This window comes from Chanodichthys erythropterus, chromosome 3 (genome assembly GCF_024489055.1).
Source record: "Chanodichthys erythropterus isolate Z2021 chromosome 3, ASM2448905v1, whole genome shotgun sequence".
In the NCBI taxonomy this organism is placed as follows: domain Eukaryota; kingdom Metazoa; phylum Chordata; class Actinopteri; order Cypriniformes; family Xenocyprididae; genus Chanodichthys; species Chanodichthys erythropterus.
In genome coordinates, this window is record NC_090223.1 from 3235076 (window position 1) to 3259140 (window position 24065).

The following is a 24065-nucleotide window of genomic DNA, read 5'->3' on the forward strand; positions in this document are numbered from 1 at the left end:
TGGTCATCAGACTGTTTTAAAAGAAATTAAAGAATAAAATAAAAGTAAATGGTTTAAAGAAAATAGACAACATGTCTTGCTTTTGTGGCAAACAAATGTATAAATATTTAAAATTGTGTGTCTTATTTTACTGTATTTGTATGTATTTGTTCTTTTTGCAACACACATACACACAGACGCACACACACACACACACACACACTAACTATTAAAACTAAAACATTTCAAATGTATCAAAAGTAAAGACACATTCAGATCTGAAGAAGACTTCAGATGCCTCAACCCCTGTGGAGATATGACCCCAACCCCCTGCAAGGACCCCCAAACTCTGGATCAACATGCACCAGTGCTAAATTTTTCTATATATCCTAATTATTTGTTAACATATTTTCATAACTTCAGTGAGCACATTGTTTCTGCCATAATTTAATACATTGTTTAAATTAATAAATTGTTAGCTAACTGGGTGATTTGTATATACATTTCTGAAATTGCACAACTTGCACACTCTGATACCAGATTATTGAAACGTTGACATGCACTCCCTGTAAAGCTGCATTGAAACAATGCATATTGTGAAAAGCACTATACAAATAAATGTGAATTGAATTGAATAATGTTATGTAGACTAAATCAGCATAAGATGTTTTTGTGTGAGAGCCCAGCGAATCACCAGAAAGGTTTTGATGAAGACATCTAAGCAATGTCGTAAAACCATTAACACAAACACAGAGGATCCCCCCACCGGGATTGTCTCAGAATCACCTTCACTGTGAGTTAAATGTTTTTCATTCTTTTGTCTTTTTAACATAGATCATATCGGTGAGTTTGGAAACACAGATACAGATGCTCCAGAAAGAACATCTCCTAAACAACACCTATTCTGGGGTGTGTGGGTAATGCGGACTCTTTGGCTTGATGAATATTTCTGATTCTTTGTCTTAGGAACTAACATTAATCTATAGTTTTGGTATTACTGATCATCCTATGGTGCCAACACGCACACACACACAGTTGTTCTAAAAAAGAACATGCCCAGACATGTAATTTTAAATAAATATAGCCAGTGTGGTGTAGGGGTAATACATCCTTAATGTCTTGACTCAGATATTCTGACTCAATTAACATATACCCCATTGACCCCAAACAGCACTGATTTTAACACTGAGGTGTGAAATTTGCTAGGGTGACTTCCACCCCACAATCAAAGGAAAAACATGGTCACCATCAGCTCCCAACAGACTGAAAGGAGCCAGATACCCAGGATTCACCAAAATGTCATAAAAATGCCAAATCTGGGCTGAGATACAACCTCCATAAATTTACCCATATATCTAACTATAAATCAAACTCACCCTATATCTCATTGACACTCCTGACTTGCCAATCAGGGGACAACAGCCATAAATTCAACCATAAAAAACAACCATTGACAACCACTGACCTGCCAATCAAGGCTCACACCACTCATAAAACATATTTGACATCCACTGTCCAGTCAGCTTGAGTGACAACACAGAAAATCTGGGTCATAAATTAGGGCCATAAATCAGGGTAATAAATCATTATTCTGACACAGTGTATATGATACTCTACTCAGGGTCCACTTTCAGGCCTTGGAGCTCCGCATTGGGATAAATTGTGTAGCTCGGCGGTGTTTCATGTGGAAAAGCACAAGCATAAGATGTGTTAGTAATAGTAATCTCATTCTGTGGAAGCGCAGTCGCCTTTTCTTCATTTTTCTTTTCTTTTTTCAACATTCTTCTTTCCCTATTATCTGCCTCTTCCACCCAGCAATGAATTGTTTTCTCACATTTCCCACATACATGTTTTTTAGCACAACCCTTTGTTATGTCACTCCCTTCTTCGATCGACAATTTTACCGTTTTCAATCTTGTACTACTAAGTGTTCCTTCTTTTGGGAAATCATGATATTTGATCAACTTTTCTATATCTTGCATGCATCTTTGGCCATATAATTTTCTCCTTTGACAAAATACCGGTGTCTCGTATTCAGCTAGCTTGCTTTGGGATTTCCCCATATTGGCAGTCTGATTCTGTGGCTTTTCGCGCGCGCGCTATTAATCTGTTGGACGTCTCCGTACAGATCTGATCTCTTCACCCAAGATCAGCTGGGCGGACGCTCTCAATAGCGCCCTATTTGGGACCGCACACAACTCAGTCCCCGGACCGCACACAACTCAGTCCCTCTAGTCCCCGGACCGCACACAACTCAGTCCCTCTAGTCCCCGGACCGCACACAACTCAGTCCCTCTTATTCGCCCACGTGATTTCAGTTTTTTTTTTTTTTTTTTTTTTTTTTAACTCGTAAAAAACATCAGTTCACGCTGCATTTGCCACAGATTCAGACTCCCCTTATGGTTTATCCCTATCAATTCAATTTTCAGTTTAACCAAATTCTATTTAAAAAAAAATCTCCCCCTGAATTTTCCAAGTTTGTCTCTTACCAGCAGCTCCCGTTGCCGTCTCGGGTTCTTTTCTCTTGATTCCAGTGGTCGTCCTCCCGGACCTACACAGCACCGGCCCCTCGTCCCTGAATCTAAATGGGGTTAGGGCTGACTTGGGTCAGGATTGCAGGTCACCGGTGCTGCCCAGGTCCAGAAGGTCCGTCCAAGGAATCCCACTTCTGACACCAAAATTGTTGCGGCAAAAATTAATTAGCTGACATCACTAGTAAGAGACAAACCTTAGGAGAATTCACTTTATAAAGATTTTATTTCTTGCAAGAAAGAGTCCACAGTCGACACAACCATACAATGTCTGCCCCGAGTGTGAACTAAGGACACAAGAGAACCCACAAACATTTATACCCCCAATGTTTGAGCAACTCTTCTCAGTACTTTTCCATACAGGGTAAAAGTGACAATACACATACACAAATGGCTTCCCCTTCTGTCTTAGAACTAATTTAATTAACAAGCAGGAAACACAATGGTCCCCTTTCTGTCTTTGAACTTATTTAAATTATCCGATACCCTAGGTTTGGGAAAGCTCTCAGTTTGGGTGTCTCACCGTTACCCCCCTGGATTTCAGCAGACACTGTGTCTGTTGAGCTCAGAGAGGTGTTTTGCATAGCTTGAAGCAGATATTGACATATTAAATTTTTTCCCAACACCATCAAAAGAATGCAGATTCAAAACATGTTTAAACATGCAATGGTCACAAATATCAGACAATATGACAGAAACAAATGCCTGTTCACATTCAAACTGGAGTGAGTCTGAATCAGATCTGAATCAGTGTTTTACTAGTGAAACAGACAAATGTTTATCAGCTGAAACTCGTCTGCAGTTTCATTCCTCACTGAAAAACACATTCACAATCATCATGATTCACCTGCAGAAGATTCACTTCAACACAGAGTTTGATCTATTTGTAACGGTGGCTGTTTCAGAGGATGAGAGTATAATCCAAGCACAGTAAACATTTACTGAAACAAACATAATACAAGTTATTGATGTGATGTTTAACACCGAAGCTTCGATGCTTTTTTCAAAAAAACTAAACATCTCACAGTGAAGCACTGTAACAGACCTTGATTAGTTTTACTATAACCATGTGATCTGTGACGTCTGAAGCTTCGTTTTCACAGTTTTCACAGTTGTATCCTGATTCAAATAACATGAACCTTTGCGCTGTCAAGTGTTGTAATATTCTAAGAACATCCTGTGCCTGTTTTTCTTTGTCTCTGGATCTCTGTCTAGCCATTACATCATGCTTAGAGAACATGTTACTTTTCTTAGAGTTGGGTACAACCCCTACTGATTGTATTAATGCTGAGTTGTCATTTTCACTTCTTATATTTTCAATATATAATTGGCTCTCTGGCCGAATAAACTTTGTATCTTGGTTGAACCTGCAATCTCTGTGTCTGAGTCTTCCATGTGATACCCTGGTACCAGCTTTTCTGTGCTGCATCGCTCAACCCAAATAGATCTTTTTGAATTTGTATTATTAAGTTGAATTATTAGATTCTAACAAGTGTTATTTGCTTTTTTTATGAGAATAAATTATAATACCAATAGATATTTAACGAGTTTGTTTGCCCATATAATCTTTAGGGTATTAGGTTAGCTAATTAGGCTTGCTGAAGAGGGGCTCGATGAAGCAGTTTCAAGATAGACCATAAACCACTCCAAATGCCTTTTATAATTCAGGCGACATCATAAGCTAAATAAAAAATCTTTAGGCTAGATTTAAAAGTGTCCAATGTGGGTGAAGACCTCACGCCAACTGGAGGCGCATTCCACAACCTCAGAGCCGCAACAGCAAAAGCTTGGTCACCCTTGGTCTTTAAGCGGGACCGAGGAAGCGAGAGAAGGAATTTATTGCATGAGTGGTGAGATCTTGGAGCAGAGTAAGGATGAAGATCGGAAGAAGGTACTCTGGTGCTAACCCATGTAAAGCTTTATACACAGGAAAGTTTTCAGACAGCCACATTTTAACTTCCTCCAGACAGGAGATCAAATTTAAAATGGAATTTCCTTTGCTGTACTTGACAGCAATTGTCATATATCCTGACTCAAATAATCAGTTTCTAACAGCAAACACTCAGAATAAAGTGAGATGATTTGAATGTCTTGTTGAATGAGTGTTGATAGTCTGATGATCATCAATATTAACAGAGAAACTGCTGAAAACACTCTTTATTTCATGTCAATAGTTCCTGTTTTCACCTCATTTATTATGCTGATGTCTTCAGATCTGCTATAAATTGACACTTAAAGGGTTAGTTCACCAAAAAATGAAAATTCTGTCATTTATTACTCTCCCTCATGCCGTTCCACACCCGTAAGACCTTCGTTGATCTTTGGAACACAAATTAAGATATTTTAGTTAAAATCCAATGGCTCCATGAGGCTTATATAGGGAGCAATGACACTTTCTCTCTCAAGATCCTTAAAGGTACTAAAAACACATCTAAATCTGTTCATGTGAACACAGTGGTTCAATACTAATATTATAAAGTGACGAGAATATTTTTGGTGTGGCAAAAAAAAAAACGTCTCGGGTTACTAGCTTCTGGATTATGGCTGAAGCAAGATGCTCATAGGTACGCTGGGGGTATGGCAACGTGACGTAGCGTCTCGTTCCCTTGTTCAGGGAATAAGGGTTACACCAGTAACCCGAGACGTTCCCTTTCATCGGAACTATCAACGCTACGTCGAATGACGTTATGGGAACGCTGTCCCAACTACGCCGTATCACCGAGTACCTGTCGGGAGTAGAGCTTAAGTCTAGGTTATAAAACCTAATAAATGTGTGCTGGGATGACCATCCAGCTGCATCACATATATCATTCAATGACACTCCTGACATTAATGCTTTAGAAGCCGCCATACCCCTGGTGGAATGAGAACGGACAACTAAAAGACATGGCTGTCCAGACACTCCATAGGCAAGTGAGATGGGCTCAACCACCCACTTACTCATCCTCTGCTTAGATGCTGGGCCCCCCTTCTTAGGGGACCCATAACATACAAACAATTGATCTGTTTTCTGCCATAGGGCAGCTCTGTGGACATAAGCATCCAAAGCCCTAACTGGGCAAAGCAGACTACGTTTCTCCTGATCCGAATTTACAGAAGTAGGAGGACAGAAAGCCTGAAGTACTATGGGACTTGGGACGTTGGTGGGGACCTTTGGCACATAGCCAGGTCTAGTGTGTAGGAAAGCCTTCACCATACCAGGCGCAAATTCCAGACATGAAGGAGCAACTGACTGCTTGTAAATCTCCTATTCTTTTAAGAGACGAGATTGCCAAAAGAAATATCGTTTTTAGACTAAGCAACTTCTCTGATACCTCTTCTAGTGGTTCGAAGGGAGCCTCAGCTAACCCCTCTAACACTATAGCCAAGTCCCTAGTAGGAGTTCTTGTATGCACTACAGGCCTCAACCTCCACGTGTCACAAAGGAAGCGTATGACAAGGGGGTCTCGACTCACCGAGGAATCCCCTATAGAAACATGATAAGCAGAAATGGCTGCTATATAAACCTTCAAAGTTGAAGGAGATAAACCTTCCGAGAATTTCTCTTGGAGGAACTGAAGCACAAGGCTGATAGATGACTGGACAGGGTCCACATTACGTTGACTACACCATGTAGAAAACAATTTCCATTTATAGGTATACAGCTTCCTTGTGGAGGGAGCTCTGGAATGAAGAATGGACTCCACAACCTCGGTTGGGAGACCGGAATCTATGAGCCTTGCCCCCTCAGAGGCCAGGCTCACAGCTTCCATAATTCCGGGCGGGGATGGAGTATCGTGCCGCCCACTTGGGAAAGGAGATCCTGCCTGAGAGGAAGCTCCATCAGAGAGCCGTCTGATAGAGATATTAGGTTCGCAAACCATATCCTCGTTGGCCAGTACGGGGCCACCAGTATTAGGCTGACCCCTTCCTGGCGTACTTTTTCCAGCCTCAGCCACATCTGCAGCATGGCATCCAGACCCAGGGGTGCTGGATGCGAGAGGGAGTACCACAGAGGACACTGGGTTGTCTCTCCCGAAGCAAATAGGTCTACTTCTGCTTGACCGAAATTTTTCCAAATGAGCTCCACCACCTCGGTGTGGAGTCTCCATTCCCCGGGCCTCGGCCCCTGCCTTGACAGGGCGTCTGCTCCCACATATAATATATGCTGCTTTCAGTGAGAGGAGCTTTCCCTGGGCCCACAGGAGGATCCGACGGGCCAAGTTGCAAAGTCGGCGAGACCGCAGACCCCCTGATGGTTTATATATGAGACCACCGTCGTATTGTCCATACGGACCAACACGTGATGGTCCCTCAGGGCTATGAGGAAGTGTTTCAATGAAAGAAATACCACCAGTATCTCCAGCCGATTTATGTGCCAGGAGAGCTGATGGTCCTCCCATAGACCCTGAGCTGAGCGACCACTCATTATCGCCCCCCAGCCCGTGTAGGAAGCATCTGTCATAAGCATTACACAATGACAAGAAGTCCCCAACACGGGTCCCCGGGACAGGAACCAAGGATTTTTCCACATGACCAGAGCACGAAGGCATCGCCGTGTGACTTTGATCATGCGAAAAGGATTTCCCCTCAGAGAAAACCCCTTGGTCCTGAGCCACCACTGTAAGGGTCTCATGTACAGAAGGCCAAAAGGTATCACGCTGGGCGCAGCTGCCATCAGACCCAACAGTCTCTGAAACTGTTTTACAGTGAGTGACTCTCCTAACTTCACCCCATTCACAGCCCCGAGAATGGAACTCACACGAGAAGGGGATAGATATGCCTGTATCGTAGTGAAATCCCAAACTACCCCTAAGTAGTTGGTAATTTGACTCGGAGCCAGCACACTTTTCTTGGCATTGAGCCTCAGCCCAAGCCTCTTCATGTGCGACAGAACAACATCTTGATGTTGAACTACCAACTGTTCTGTTTGAGCTAGTATCAACCAATCGTCGATATAGTTCTGTACGCGGATGCCCTGGAATCTCAGCGGAGCCAGTGCTGCATCCACGCACTTTGTGAACGTGCGGGGTGATAGAGATAGGCCGAAGGGAAGAACCTTGTATTGGTAAGCTTTGCCCCTGAAAGCAAACCTGAGGAACTTTCTGTGAGAAGGATGGATGGATACATGAAAGTATGCGTCTTTCAGGTCTATCGCCACAAACCAGTCCTCGAACCTGATTTGTGGGACAATCTGTTTGAGTGTAAGCATTTTGAACATTAACTTTCGTACAGAACGATTTAACACACGTAAATCTATGATCAGACACAACCCTCCATCCTTCTTTGGAACAAAGAAGTAACGGCTGTAGAAGCCTGACATTTTGCTGGGAGGAAGAACCCTTTCTATAGCTCTTTTTTGCAAAAACATCATAACCTCTTATTCCATAAGCAGAGACTGCTCTGGGGCCACCACTGTGGGAAGGACCCCGTTGAACCTGGGCGGTCGAGAACCGAACTGTACTCTGTAATCCTGTTCTATCATGAGCAGCACCCATTTTGAAATATTCGGGAGACGTTTCCATTCTTCCATAAATTCTACTAAGGGAACCAGTCTCTCGAGACTGGCCTCTGGTGTTTTTTGAGCACTTGGCTCATTGGTCTGACACGGTGCACCGGTAGACAAACGAATCAAGTGACGGCTGACCTTCCTTGGAGGATCAGTGGAGACCGCTGTGCCCTGACGCACACTGGGTGGCAGGGTTGGCAGGACGGCCCCCTGGGGGCGCCAAAGGGGAACGGACATTTGATATTTTAATAACCAAACCCCACCAGAGAGGGCTGCCCTCGTGAGTCCTGGATGGCTGGCTTCAGGACTTCTTCTTCTTTGAAGCCTTCCGAGAGATAATGACGGTCCTCAGATCCAACCTACCCCCAGGTGGCCACACTGTTTTTTTGCTGTGCTTTGTGCGCGAAGGAGCCGGCTATCGGGCGAGACTGCTCCTGCTCAGCAGCCTCAGGGGGGATGAATGCGGCGGGGAAGGAATCTCTGGAAGGCCGCTGATAGTTTACATGTCTCCTGGAACCTATCGACGACAGTTGACACTGCGTCACCGAATAGGCCCACAGGAGACAGCGGCGCATCCAAGAGAATATTTTTGTCTTTTTCCTTAATATCAGACAAATTGAGCCACAGGTGCCTCTCCTCTCTGGAGAGCTAGATCTGTCGCTTTCCTGAGCTCCTGTATTGACTCAAATGACACTTCCCTACTTTCATCGATTTCCCCCAGCAGGTCAGCCTGATAAGCTTGCAAGATCGACATTGTATGAAGGCAAGCTGCAGCCTGACCTGCTGCTGAATAAGCCTTGCTCATTACTCTATGTTGTCTTTAGAGGTTTAGTGGGCAATGTCGGGGTCTTGAGGGAGAGAGAAATCTCGCAAGCGTCTCTTCAACCCGAGGCATCGCCCCGTAGCCATGGTGTTTCAGCCCCAAGATGTTACTGTATGTTGACGTTTGGGGGCTGAAAACACAGTACTGAACTGGTCTATTCCACGACTTCGACAACTCAGTGTGGAGATCGGAAAAGAACGGCAAACCCCGACGCTGGGGTAGTGACCATGCGGGGAGAAAGCGCTCATTGAGTGTTGCTTTTCTCCGCTGGCCAGTCTATTTTCAGCTTATCGACTGCCCTAGTCACTACCTCCAGTAGCTCCTCATAAGCTGGAGATGAGGATGGCGGTTCCTCATCACCAACATCGACGCTCACCACATCAACCTCCTCGGAGGAAGATACGTTGAGCGCCAGTGTCTCCCTCCAGGGGGAAGAAACCGCAGCGCGTGCTTCCACCACCAAAGGAGAGACACTGGGTCTGGCAGGTAAGGGAAGAGATAAGGCAGAGCCCGTCTCAACCCCTTCTACCAGTTCCATTTGTGAACCCCACGAATGCAGCCTTTGTTGTGCCTCAGCAGCAGCGGGACCAGATCCGCAGGGAATGCCGGCCGCAGCACGCTCCTCGAAGAGTGCCTGCCGCAATCTCAGGAATCTGAGAGCGAGCCGGTCACAGTGAACACAGACAGCTCCCTCGAGAGCTGCCTGTGCATGCTCGGCTCCCAGGCAGATTACACACATCTCGTGTGTGTCCCCACCCGAGATGAATCAAGTGCAGGAAGGCACACACTTCCTAAACTGCTGCTTGTCCTGTTTTGTGTCTTTTTCCGCCATTATATAAGGTGTTTCTATATATATGTGAATATGTGCTTGCTGATTCTTGTCCTCAGATGAAGATATCAGAATGTAATAAAGACAGACAACACCAAATAAGACACACGAGATACAGATAGCGCTTGCTGAAGACAACAGTAGCTAGCGTTCTTTGTTCTGGTTATGCTTTATAGTTTCCTGGTCCGTGACGTCACCCGCCTCTGACGTCTCGTCTCATCATTGGTTGGATACAGAAGTGCTTCATGACGCAATCACGCAGAGTGTTCCCATAATGTCATTCGACGTAGCGTCGATAGTTCCCATGAAAGGGAACAAAATAACGACTTATTTAGTGATGGCCGATTACAAAACACTGCTTCAGGAAGCAACGGATCATAAATGAATCAGTGTATCGAATCATAATTCGGATCGTGGGTCAAACTGCCAGATGGCTGAAATCACGTGACTTTGGCACTCCGATCAGCAGATTCGGTAGTTCAGACTTGACAAGTGTGACTCAGGAGAATGGACTCCCTGAGGACACAAGTCCGGTGATTCATGATACAGCAGCGTACTTGATAACATCACTCAGCTCACTCTGGCTACTCCAGTTATCTCTGTAAGTATATTTTATTTTCATTTAAAAAATCTTAAACATATTAATAGCCATGCATGTAGTTTAGGCAACACGCTCATTGATTATCTTCACAGCATGTATATTTATAACCAAATAAACTATAAAACATATTTTGTTTATATTTAAAAAAAATTAAACATATGTGGTTCAGGTAATATGTGCAAATAGTCTGCAAACATAAAACACAACACTGTTTCTTTTTGTTAGTTTTAATGATCAATAATAACCATTAGAAAAGTATAAGTAAGGCACAAGAAGCTGCAGAAATAAAGCAAACAATTCAGTCAAATGTACAAAGTTGGCACTCTACTAGGCTACAACGGTAAAGTAATGAAACTTCACTTTCAATTCAACAAATTATAAATTCATGAGACCAAAAATTATACAAAAGATGAATTATATCTCATGTTTAACCACTACAGAGACATCAGAGCCAGTGGCAATCATCAGAAGGACTAGCCGAGGTAAGACTCGATAAAAGGGGTGGATCAAGAACACATCCGGGGATATGAAATTTTCTTTGGCTAGATGTGAACTTTGAATTGGATCAGAACTTGGACAGCAACTGATGAATTTCACAAGAACAGACAATAACGCATATTGAGAAACGGCTAACTGTGAATAAATGAATGAATGAAGCATTTATATAGCACTGAACTATGTACTACTGTATGTACACAATCACATCAGGGGTCGCTCCTCATCCACAACCTGGATAATTCAACAGCAGACACAGAGCAACAGCGCCAACTATAGGTGGAGAGGAGAGATTTGGCTGAGTCTCTTTTGAGTCTCTTCTCAGCTGTGGTGATGTGGTTTCTCCACTGCATGGATCTTCATGTGTATCTTCAGGTGACTTTTAATAGAAAAACTCTTTCCACACTGATCATATGTGTGCGGCTTCTCTCTGCTGTGGATCATCTCATGTGTTTTCAGAGATGATGACTGATTGAATCTCTTGTCACAGTGTGAACACTTGTAAGGTTTTTCTCCAGTGTGAATTCTCTGGTGCAGTTTTAAACTGTTCGCTGTAGTAAAAGTCTTCTCACACTCAAAGCACATGTACTCTCTCACACCAGTATGTGTTTTCTGATGTGTATGTAAACTATACAGCTGTGAAAAACTCTTTCCACACACAGAACATGAATATGGCTTCTCCTTCGTATGAACTCTCAAGTGTGTCTTCAGAGTTTTTTCCAGAAGAAATGTTTTTCCGCATTGATCACATGTGAACGGTCTCACTCCGGTGTGGATCATCTTGTGTTCTTTAAGGTGTTGTGATCGCATGAAACTCTTCCCACATTGATCACATGTGAACGGTCTCACTCCGGTGTGGATCCTCATGTGTTCTTTAAGGAGTGATGATCGTGTGTAGCTCTTCCCACACTGATCACATGTGTGCAGCTTCTCTCCTGTGTGAACTGTCATGTGATCATTAAGATGTACTTTTTGTGTGAAGCTCTTCCCACACTGATCACATTTGAACGGCTTCTCTCCAGTATGAACTCTCATGTGACGATCAAGATTACGTTTGTTTGTGAAGCTCTTTCCACATTGACCACATTTGAACGGCTTCTCTCCTGTATGAACTCTGATGTGACGATCAAGATTACGTTTGTTTGTGAAGCTCTTTCCACATTGACCACATTTGAACGGTTTCTCTCCAGTATGAACTCTGATGTGACGATCAAGATTACGTTTGTTTGTGAATCTCTTTCCACACTGATCACATGTGAACGGCTTCTCTCCTGTATGAACTCTCATGTGAACATCAAGACTTTGTTTTGTTGAGAAACTCTTTCCACACTGATCACATGTGAACGGCTTCTCTCCTGTATGAACTCTCATGTGAACATCAAGACTTTGTTTTGTTGAGAAACTCTTTCCACACTGAGTGCAGGTTGTAGATTTCTCGGCTCTTCTTCTCTTTAAAAATGTCTTTTTAGTCTTTGAGCAACTCAAAGGTTTTTTTCCAGGTTTGTCATGATGTTTCTCCTCCACTTCACTCAGTTCTTCACTCTCCTCCTTCACTTCTATCAGCTCTGAAATGAAAGAGAAAAAAAGATTCATTTAATTTTCAGTAAATCAAAATAAAATAAAACTTGCTGATGATTTTGTTGCGTTTGCATTATCATAAATTAATTGCATATGTCCCTGATTAACTTTAACATTAATCTTTCAATTGTTCACACTCACCGGTCATCTCAGCAACACAATCCAGAGGTCTGGGTGAAGATATAATGTGTGTATGTCTTTTCAGCGCTCCTGTAAAGATCACCTAATTTTTTTTTTAAATTTAGTTTCAATTTTACTTTAGTTCTACGCTTAATCTGACTCCAATTTCAAATGGTTATTAAATTTAAATATCACTATCTTTGATAAAATAAGAACTATCAATTTATGTACTTTTTATGATTTTTTATTTATTCATTTATCTCTAAAAGTACCATATTTTTATGTAAAATAAGCTTATTGTTGTTATATTTAATATTTATTTTACTTTAGAAAAAAAATCATTCCAGTAAGACCAAAACCTAAAAATGTGGTGACTTTGGTGACATATGATGTTATAAAAATATCAAAAATATCAATATCCACTCTATGGCTGTAGTCCTCAATGGCTGCATATAGACTGAAATCTATAAACCATTGTTGTAATGAACTTAACCTCTAAGAATGTTTTAAAAACTATTTATGTTGAGAGAAACTTTACAAAATACGCTTACAGACAAATATGACCATGATATAAGTAAAAGACAAAGTAGGAAATCGAGAAATGATTAAAAAAAAATCAATAATAGTGAGAACTATTAAATATATTTAATCAATGACAAAAATATCTAATGTGGTATTAACAGCATTATTTTGACATCAACTTTTAGACTGATATTTAATTTATTTTCCTAAAACTGTGTAATTATTAAGGGCCGGTCACACTAGACTTTTCCTTCAAACTGACTTCCATTCATACACATGTGAATGTGGGACACCAGAAACACAAGATCAAGTGAAGCTTGCAGTAAAGTGGAGTAGATTGAATATTTTGAAATGATTATTATTTGTTATTTATGTTTTAAAAGAGATTCACGGAGTGTGACATCATGTCATGATCGTTTCAGCGTCTGTAGAAAGTTCACATGCTCAAAGTCTAGACTGACTGCATCTTTAAATGTGTTATTATCAGTGTCCTTCATGATTCACTCAACCCTGTTACTTCTGACATGATTTTCCTGCTTTCAAAAACAACCAGGAAGTGACATCATCTGGGCTCTCTCTACAGCATGATGGGAGGACAAGAAAATAATCTCAATCCATTGTCTCAGTTTTTACACAAAAGAGATTTTGCTCAAGTTACACTTACAACCCTGTCAGCCATTCTGGAAAGTTCATTTACTTCAAACATTTTGGTGTTCACAGTTTATTCCTAAAAATAACAATGTTGTAAACTATATTGAAATTCTGGAAACACTATAAACACAATACATATATTGAAATAATGTGAAATAAATATTTAGTTTGATCTGATGTTGACAATCATTATGAAAGTTTCTCAAACTTCCCTTTACTGAGCTTTTGTTAGAAAAGAACATTATGTCTCATTTCATAGTTTAACTGTGTATCTAAATCTTTCTATCATGAATGTTGTTTAGCGTCATGAATGAATGAAGAATAAACACCAACCTCTTTGTTCTTCAGTATCTTCAGTGTGTTTCATTCTGCAGGGTTCTGGATCACTCATGTTCTCACTGTCCTCTTTAATAATCTTTGCAGATTTCAGCTCTTCCTGATGCTCTGATGCTCGTCTGATGGGAATATTCCAGCATTTATTGATGAACTGCTGTGGGAGGAGCTTCACTGATGATGTGACTGATGTGGGAGGAGCTTCACTGATTATGTGAGTGATGTGGGAGGAGCCTCACTGATGATGTGAGTGATATGGGAGGAGCTTATCAGCCAAAATAAAAAATATAAGTTACTGTGCTTATGTTTTATAGGTTTAAAGTCCAGATAACAAATTTTAGTGTCTGCATCAAATTAAATGTAAAAAATCAATTAAACATAGAAAACCTGTTAAATGCAAGTGTATTTCAATGTTTTAAACCACTTTTGTTTTTAAAAACAAAATGTTTTAATGTTCCATCATCATTTAGTGTAACAGATATATTTAATGTAAAAAGGAAACAATAGTTATTTTTACCTGTACTCAATAAAATATATAAAATAATAAGAGAACTACATTTAGTTATATTATATTTGATTAAAACTTAGTGGTTTAGAATAGTGTATAACTATACACTATAAAAAACATAAATATTTAAAAATACATTTAGAGTTGCATTCAGAATTTATATCAATCTTGTAAAACAACTAATGCTACACTGAAAAAAATGATTTTTTGATGCTGTTCACTTTATGTAAACAACTTATTTTGATTCAACACCATTGTATTAGGTTTCTGGTTCAAATTCAATTGCTTCATGTTAAATTAAGTTGAAACAATTACTTTTTGACTTAACTTGATGTTTTCATATTAGAATAACATGTTTCAATCAAGTAAACCCAACCAGGACTCAATCAAACAGGATTTTAACTTCCCATCATGCTTTGCAAAGGGGATGAACTAGGAGTGTAAATGCTGAAATAAAGTGTTATTTTAAGCAGTTTTTAGGAAGATGAGAAAATGGAAAGACTTTTTATTGTTTACTGTTCTATTATGTTAGTATTTAAAAGTTTCTGTTAATTAATAGTTTTAGGGTTACCATTGTGGTGAATTGTTGCACTTGTGCTTGGGTTGAGGACCTGCTAACAAAATTTCAAATTACTTTAATAAGAAAGTAATCACTGTGGTAGTGCTCTGGGTTGCATTTCCCAAAAGCATTGTAAGCCTATGTTGATTGTAAAACCATTACCACAAATGGACTTATGATCAATTTAGGCTTTACAATGTTTTTGGTTAAGGCAATTTAGGATGAATCCAGTATCACATCTGGATTTCTAACACAGAACATCACAAAATTAAACAAGAAGAATTAATTGTAAAAATCAATGTATATGAAAACAATTTATTTTTTATTTATTTATTTATTGCTTTTTATTTATTTTCTTTTAAATGAACACAATTGATTCTAGTTAATTTAACATGGTTGATTCTATTGGATTTTACTTGTCTCAATCATGTGGAACCACTGTCCATGATTGACTTGAGTAAGTTGGACATAACTATTTTACATAGATTCTTCCTTAGTCAGTTGTTTTGTCACAACTCAAGGATTTTGCATAGAGTAAAAATAAACCTTTAATGTTAATAGAAACTAAGTTGGTTGTGTGGAACCACTGTCCATAATTGACTTGAGTTAGTTTAAAGTGTCATTTTTTTGAGTGTAATTCAGAACATTTTATTTCTAAATTGAACATTATTCTGTTGACAGCAATGAAATTAGCTTTAAGTGTCAATTTACAGCAGATCTGAAGACATCAGCATAATAAATGAGGTGAAAACAGGGACTATTGACATGAAATAAAGAGTGTTTTCAGCAGTTTCTCTGTTAATATTGACGATCCTCAGACTATCAACACTCATTCAACAAGTCATTCAGATCATCTCACTTTATTCTGAGTGTTTGCTGTTAGAAACTGATTATTTGAGTCAGGATATATGAGAAAAGACTATAAAACTGATATATTGAAAGACAATACTGATATTTCTCACAATATGACATTAATAATACAAAAACAAACACTAATGACACTCATATTCATCAACTATTGCTAAATAACTCTGAATTAACTATAACTATGAAACATGGTTTGATTTTATAACAACATTGATTGTAATAAAGTAATTAGATCTTTAACATGTAACAGTTTTTATGTGCAGAAACTGAAAACTCTCCCCGTCTCAGACTTTTATTTATATGCTCATTAATCTAAAACTATTATACATGTTTTGCTTTTAATTTTAGAGTAATGTTATATTTAAGTATATGTTTTATTTATAATGATGTAATTTAAAAGAAGAGAATTGTGTGGTCTGTTCAAATGAAATGTGTGTTAGTTTCTTCTTTTCTCACAGTGATGGAGTGTGAAAGCAGGAGATACCAACACATGCTCTACAGATGAGCCTGATATGAAACACCAAAAACAATCCTGAGGAGTTTAAATGTGTGATGATGAACAAAGCTCATATTAATCTCCAGATAATACTACATAAATATTACAAACCATATTCAAATGTCATATATATTGTCAGACGGTGTGTGTTTTTATCATTCAGCTTTAACCCTGTGATTATTCAGGTAGGGTCAGGATAGTCAGATCTGCCTCAATCATAAAGTTCTCACCGCCGCAGGCTGAAGATCTTCAGGAATGATGGAGAAGACTCTCCTGTGCTTCTGTTTTGAGCCTCAGTTTAAGGAAAGTCTCACAGGAGGCGGTCATAACAATAAAAACACTGATTTCATTGGTTATGATATAAAGCAGTTAAAACTTAAATCAGCTTAAGCTAAAAATCTCTATAATCTACACTTAATGCAGTTCATCTGAGGAAACCTTTCACTCCTCACACTCTCATTCTGGTTTATATTTCTGAAAACTCATTTTAGTGTATTTTATTTACAGTGAGTTCACACTTTAATTCTTCCTCTCTAACCTACATGTAGCCTTTACTGGACAAACTGTGATCCGTATGAGTTTAATACTGAACACTGCTTTGATATCTTAAATACGGGATGATTCTGTATTATGACAACAACTCTACTTTATTTTTAAAGGTTTTATGATTATTGTTCTTCTGATCTAATTTCACTACTGCAATCAATGTACTTATTAGAAAATCAAACTTACAATTCATATATATCATATTGCTGTAGTTCCCTTTCAGTCGGTCACGTTCGACGTACGTCAGTAGTGACCGACGAATTGGGATATCGCTTAGAGAGCCCTATCATCTTCGTGTAAACTAAAACAAGCCAATGGAATTGGCGTGCGATATTTGCATAATGCGCACCGCCCCCGACAGGTGTATATAAATAGGAAGCAGATGCAATCGCACTCTGTCTTTCGCTTCGGAGCCATTCACTGGTGTCCTATTTAGAAGACTCCTTTCTTCGTGTGTTTTTCTCACTAAAACACTGCCTCAGAAGAGGATCTGCAGCGAGCTTTGGTGCTGGTGAAGAGGGCACGTGCAGCGAGGTCGCGAGTGTCTGAGGAGCCGAGCTATAAGCTCTAAACTGCTGTTTTCACAGCAACACAAAAAAGAGTGTGTGTGAGGCAGCGATTTGGGCCGGTTCCTCGGTGTGTCAGGGAGTGGTGTACCTGACACATCGCGTCGCTCCCTGGGTGCTTCAGCACGAGTGAGTTGACTTCCCCTTCTAAAAGAGCTTTACAGACGAACCCTGACAGTATGTCATTTCGTCTGTGCGTTACTGGGTGCGGTCGTTCCCTGGTCCCTGCTGATGGGCACAATCGCTGCATCTCGTGTTTGGGCGTTCAGCACGCTGAAGCAGCGTTTGTGGATGGTTCATGTTCCCATTGCGGGAACATGACCATCGCGGTGCTGAGGTCGAGGCTCTCCTTCCTGAAGTCTCAGGAAGCGGGAGTCCCCTCTCCTATGCCGCGTACGACCGTTTTTTCCGGCCCCGGGAACCGGAATGACGGTACGGCGCTGTATAGGGAGGGCGACCTGAGGATAACGGTCAGGGCTCCCCGTCGAGCGGAAACGCTCCGCGGGCCCCTGCCCCCTCATCAGCACCGCAACCCATCCTGCCGCCGTTGGTTTCCGCTGGGCCCTCTTCGGACTGTCCAGCCGTTACCTTTGGTGCGCCGGCGGAGGATCAGATGTCGATCGCTGCGTCGGAAGGCGAGTTTGAGTGTTCGGGGGAGGAAGATCCGGACGCGCTGCCGCCCTCCGGGACGGCAGCGTTGCCCGAATCGGATCCCGAACTCTCGGCTGTGCTCTCCCGGGCCGCCTTGTGTGTCGGGCTCGAGTGGAACCCTCCACCCTGTCCCGGCCCATCGCGGCTGGATGATTGGTATTTGGGGGCGGGTCGCGCTGGCCAGCCCCAGCGTCCCGCCCCAATGCCTTTCTTCCCGGAGGTGCACGATGAGGTGACCAGGTCTTGGCAGACACCGTATAGTGTTCGTTCGAGGCCTGGCCCCCCGTCCGCCTTCACCTCCCTGGACGGCGGGGCAGCCAGGGGGTACGCGAGGATCCCGCCAGTCGAGCGGTCTGTTGCGATGCAACTGTGTCCAACGGCCGCTGGCTGGCGTGGTGAGCCGCGTCTCCCGTCCCGGGCCTGTAAATTCTCAGCCGGTCTGACTGAGAAAGCTTACAGTTCCTGTGGGCAGGCTGCCTCTGCCCTGCATGCGATGGCGCTTTTGCAGGTCTACCAGGCAAAAGCGCTGTCGGAAATGCCCCAGGAAGGTCCTGACCAACAGCTGCTGGGGGAGCTGCGCGCTGCCACCGACCTCGCCCTCCGAGCGACGAAGGTGACAGCACGCGCTGTTGGTCATGCGATGTCTACCTTGGTAGTCCAGCAACGCCATCTCTGGCTGACCCTGGCGGACATGCGGGATGCCGACAAGCAGAGGTTCCTAAATTCCCCCGTGTCCCCGGTCGGCCTATTCGGCGACGCGGTGGAGAGCTTCGCCCATCAGTTCTCCGCTGCACAGAAGCAGGCTGAGGCTATCAGTCACGTTATGCCACGGCGGTCCGCTGCTGCCTCCACCCAGCCGCCCGTGGCTCAGCCTCAGCCCGCTCGTCGCCGAGGGCGCCCGCCTGCATCGTCCTCCGCCCCTGCTAAGACGGCAAAGCAGCAGCCTACACCAGCCAGACAGCAGGGTGCCGGTCGCGGGCGTGGTGCCCAGCCCGTCTCCGCTAAGCCCGGTGGTAAGCGTAAGAGCAAAACACGGCACTGAGACGGGCAACCTGGAGGGGAAGGATCTTGCTCTTCGGGAGAGTTTTCCACCATCTCTCCCACCCCCGGAGGAGGGCCGGGGGGAATTTGTGTTTGTCTGTCTACCGCCGCTGGCTCTCCGGAGTCCAGCGGTACCCACTTTTTCACAAAAAGAGCAGTTTCCTCAAACTCCAGGTCACAACAAGGGGTGTCTGTCAGTGTGCCAGGCTCCGCCTCGCCGCTGACAGCTCCCCCCCATTCGCCAGCAGGTGGCAGTGTGATGGTGCAGACCGCGTCCCGTGCGCGGTCTCCCATGCACACTGCTGCCTCGCAGAGTCTGACCCCACTCCGGGCCGCCCCCAAGCTGTCCGGGTCGGGTCCCTCTCTGCCTTGCTGCCCCACCCCCGGTGCGTCTGTGGTGCCTTTGGTCCTGCTGGCTCAGTGTCTGGAAGCGTGGAGCACGCTCCCCAGCCTGTCCAGTTGGCTCATTCGTACTATCAGACTCGGCTATGTGATTCAGTTCGCCCGGCGTCCCCCGGTCTTCAGGGCTGTCCACTTCACTCCGGTGTCGTTGGACAGTGCTCCTGTTCTCCGGGTGGAGATTGCTGTCCTCCTGGCGAAGGGTACAATCAAGCCGGTCCCTCCAGCCGATATGAAGTCGGGGTTTCACAGCCCCTACTTCATTGTACCATAAAAGGGCGGTGGGCTACGGCCAATCCTGGACCGTCCCCAGGATTGGTTTGCAGCAATAGACCTGAAGGACGCATACTTTCATGTCTCGATTCTGCCTCGACGCAGACCCTTCCTAGGTCGGTCTGCGCTCGAGGGTCGGGCATGTCAGTACAAAGTCCTACCCGACATGGTTGTTGCTCCCAACCGGTTGGGTCTTCAGGTCAACTGGGACAAGAGCAAACTCGCCCCCGGGTAGAGGATCTCTTGTTTCGGTCTCGAGCTAGACTCGGTCGCACGGACTGCGCGTCTCACCGAGGTGCGCGTCCAGTCGGTGTTGAACTGCCTGAGCTCGCTCAAGTGCAGGACAGCGGCTCCACTGAAAGATTTTCAGAGGCTCCTGGGGCATATGGCATCTGCAGCCGCGGTAACGCCGCTCGGATTGCTTCATATGAGACCGCTTCAACACTGGCTCCGCGGCCGGGTCCCGAGATGGGCGTGGCAGTGCGGCACGCTCCGTGTCCCCGTGACACCGAGCTGCCGTCGCACCCTTATCCGGTGGTTGGACCCTTCGTTTCTGTGGGCCGGAGTACCCCTCGAACGAGTGTCCAGGCACGCTGTGGTCTCCACAGATGTCTCTGCCACGGGATGGGGGGCCACGTACAACGGGCATGCAGTGACAGGTCTTTGGACGGGGCCTCAGCTGCATTGGCATACCAATTGCCTCGAGTTGCTAGCGGTTCGTCTTGCGCTGGCCCGCTTCAAGGAGCTGTTGTCAGGCAAGCACGTTCTAGTCCGCTCACTAAGCATTGCGGCCGTTGCGTACACCTACCGTCAAGGTGGTCTACGCTTCCGTCGCATGTTGCAACTCGCCCGCCATCTCTTGTTGTGGAGTCAGAAGGATCTGAGGTCCCTTCGGGCCACTCGTGTCTCAGGTGTGCTCAACCGTGCAGCCGACGAGCTGTCACGGCAGCATCTACTTGCGGGCGAGTGGCGGCTCCACCCCCAGGCGGTCCAGCTGATTTGGCAGCGGTTCGGCGAGGCCCAGGTAGTCCTGTTTGCCTCCCCGGAAACTGCCCTCCGCCAGTGGTTTTATTCCCTGACCGGCGGCACGCTCGGCACGGATGCCCTGGCACACAGCTGGCCCCCGGGTCTGCGCAAACATGCGCTTCCCCCAGTGAGCCTTCTCGCACTATTCATGTGCAAGGTCAGGGAGGACGGGGAGCAGGTTCTGTTAGTGGCTCCGTACTGGCCCACTCGGACCTGATTCTCAGACCTCATTCTCCTCGTGACAGCACCTCCCTGGCCGATTCCTCTGAGGAAGGACACCCTGACTCAGAGACGGGGCACCCTGTGGCACCCGCCTCCCGATCTGGGGAACCTCCACGTGTGGTCCCTGGACGGGATGCGGAGGTTCTGAGTGATCTCCCGCAAGCGGTCGTAGACACCATCACTTCCGCTAGAGCTCCTTCTACTAGGAATCTCTACGCGCTGAAGTGGAACCTGTTCGTCGAATGGTGCGCCTCTCGCCGAGAGGACCCCCGATCATGTTCGGTCGGATCTGTGCTTTCCTTTCTGCAAGATGGGTTGGAGCGAAGGCTGTCTCCCTCCACCCTCAAGGTGTATGTTGCCGCCATTGCCGCACATCACCATGCAGTTGAGGGTAAGTCCCTGGGGAAACACGATCTGATCGTCAGATTCCTGAGGGGGGCCAGGAGACTGAATCCTCCTCGCCCTTCCTCCGTACCCTCTTGGGATTTGACCCTGGTTCTCACAGCTCTCCGGGGTCATCCCTTCGAACCTTTGCAATCAGTCGACCTGAAACTAATGTCTCTTAAGACGGTTCTTCTGGTTGCATTGGCTTCCCTGAAGAGGGTAGGGGATCTGCATGCATTTTCGGTCGACGAAACGTGCCTAGAATTCGGGCCCGGTGCTTCTCACGTCATCCTGAGACCCCGGCCTGGATACGTGCCCAAGGTTCCTACCACTCCCTTCAGAGATCAGGTAGTGAACCTGCAAGCGCTGCCCTCGGAGGAGGCAGACCCAGCCCTAGCTTTGCTCTGTCCCGTCCGCGCTCTGCGCGTTTACGTGGACAGAACGCGAAGCTTTAGGACCTCAGATCAGCTCTTCATCTGTTACGGAGGCCAGCAGAAGGGAAAGGCTGTCTCCAAGCAGAGGATGGCCCACTGGATAGTGGATGCCATCGCCTTGGCGTACGAATCCCAGGGCGTGCCTTGCCCGCTCGGGTTGAGAGCCCACTCCACCAGAGGGGTGGCCTCTTCCTGGGCGCTGGCTCATGGCGCCTCGCTGACAGATATCTGTAGAGCTGCGGGCTGGGCGACACCTAACACGTTCGCTAGGTTTTATAGCCTACGTGTAGAGCCGGTATCCTCGCGTGTACTCGCATCCACTAGTCGGTAGACGTGTTGTACCCACTCTAAGTGTCGGCTTGCAATGCCATTCCCGCCTCTGGCCGGATACGTGCATACTTTCACTCCAGTCGCGTTCCCCGCTTGGCGAACCCTGTCGAGTTCCTCCGCCTCCCCCTTCGGCTCGGACATTGCGGAGTGTCTGATGCCAGGCCTACATCCGTCGCTGACGCTGTCTGTTGGCTGGGGCCCATATGTCGTGACCCCTCTACGTGAGCGGTCCCATATGTGTATTTTCCACGGTTTAAAACTCCCTACGGGCCGAGTCCGTGTCTTTCCCTTAGCAGAGCCAGCTCTGCTGTCACCTGTCAGATGAGTCTCCCCCTAACCAGGTGGAGCCATCCCAGGGACTCCATATGCGTACTGCCCCCCGGGCCAGTCCATATGTGTATTCCCACGTAAACTCCTCCCCCGTTGGGTAGGTAGTGGTCTCCGCAGCGTCCCTTCGGGTTCGCTTCCCAGTGTGTCTAGTTTACTTAGTGGGTAGTGGTAGACAGCAGTAGACTCTCTCGGTGTAAGCTCGCCCCCTTCACCGCCAGCCGGTGCTATGGGCGGCTGAGCTTGCGCTGGGCACTGGAAGGGGTTTCGTAACTGTGGCGCTTTAGTTGGGATCCCAATTCGTCGGTCACTACTGACGTACGTCGAACGTGACCGACTGAAAGGGAACGTCTCGGTTACGTATGTAACCCTCGTTCCCTGAAGGAGGGAACGGAGACGTACGTCCCGTCGCCACAGTTTCTGTACCCTCGCTGTAGTGCGGACACCAGTTGTCTCCTCAGCGAAAAACAGAGTGCGATTGCATCTGCTTCCTATTTATATACACCTGTCGGGGGCGGTGCGCATTATGCAAATATCGCACGCCAATTCCATTGGCTTGTTTTAGTTTACACGAAGATGATAGGGCTCTCTAAGCGATATCCCAATTCGTCGGTCACTACTGACGTACGTCTCCGTTCCCTCCTTCAGGGAACGAGGGTTACATACGTAACCGAGACGTTATTTATCTTTAGTGGTTGATGAAGATGAGTGTCCTCATGTTTGGTTTTGTATTATTAATGTCATATTGTGAGAAATATCAGTATTGTCTTTCAATAGAGCAGTTTTATAGGATTTTCTCATATATCCTGACTCAAATAATCAGTTTCTAACAGCAAACACTCAGAATAAAGTGAGTTGATCTGAATGTCTTGTTGAATGAGTGTTGATAGTCTGAGGATCATCAATATTAACAGAGAAACTGCTGAAAACACTCTTTATTTCATGTCAATAGTTCCTGTTTTCACCTTATTTATTATGCTGATGTCTTCAGATCTGCTGTAAATTGACACTTAAAGCTCATTTCATTGCTGTCAACAGACTGAGGGGATTTGATGACTACAAATATCTACATTTATTTTTGTTTTTCTTACAGTTCTTTACTACTTTTCTAGATATCTGTCATTATTTTAATGAAGAAACAGAATAAAGTTAGAATTAGAAACAAAACAGTTCTGAATTAGCATCAGTTGTTTTACAATAGATGGATATAAATGATTAATGGAATTAGTTTGAGGGTCAAATAAAAGGGGTTAATATAGCAGGCGAAAGAAAGAAAGAAAGAAAGAAAGAAAGAAAGAAAGAAAGAAAGAACAATTTGTCAGGTATATTTAGAACAAGAATCATTTTCTGACATTCAAACACTGTATTTAAGGATCACAGTGAAGCACAAAATACTCTTTCATTGTCATTTTAAATCTTTATACTTTTATCCACTTTCCTTCAAACCACTAGATTTCACTCTTTTGACAGCAAGAAGATTTTAATC

General features: G+C 44.5%; 2 protein-coding genes across 3 annotated transcripts in view; one reads left to right on the forward strand and one right to left on the reverse strand.

The window, feature by feature from the left end:
* Window positions 1-24065, forward strand: part of LOC137015261 (zinc finger protein 729-like) — a 192106-nt gene that overhangs the window by 162454 nt on the left and 5587 nt on the right. The gene's annotated exons all lie outside the window — the stretch shown is intronic.
* LOC137013733 (zinc finger protein 595-like) lies at window positions 11068-15850 on the reverse strand. Its single transcript, XM_067377674.1, has 3 exons — window positions 15838-15850; window positions 13951-14022; window positions 11068-12311 (listed from the first exon to the last, which is right to left on the reverse strand). Exons 1-3 carry the CDS (start codon window positions 15848-15850, stop codon window positions 11068-11070), a joined length of 1329 nt encoding a protein of 442 aa, XP_067233775.1.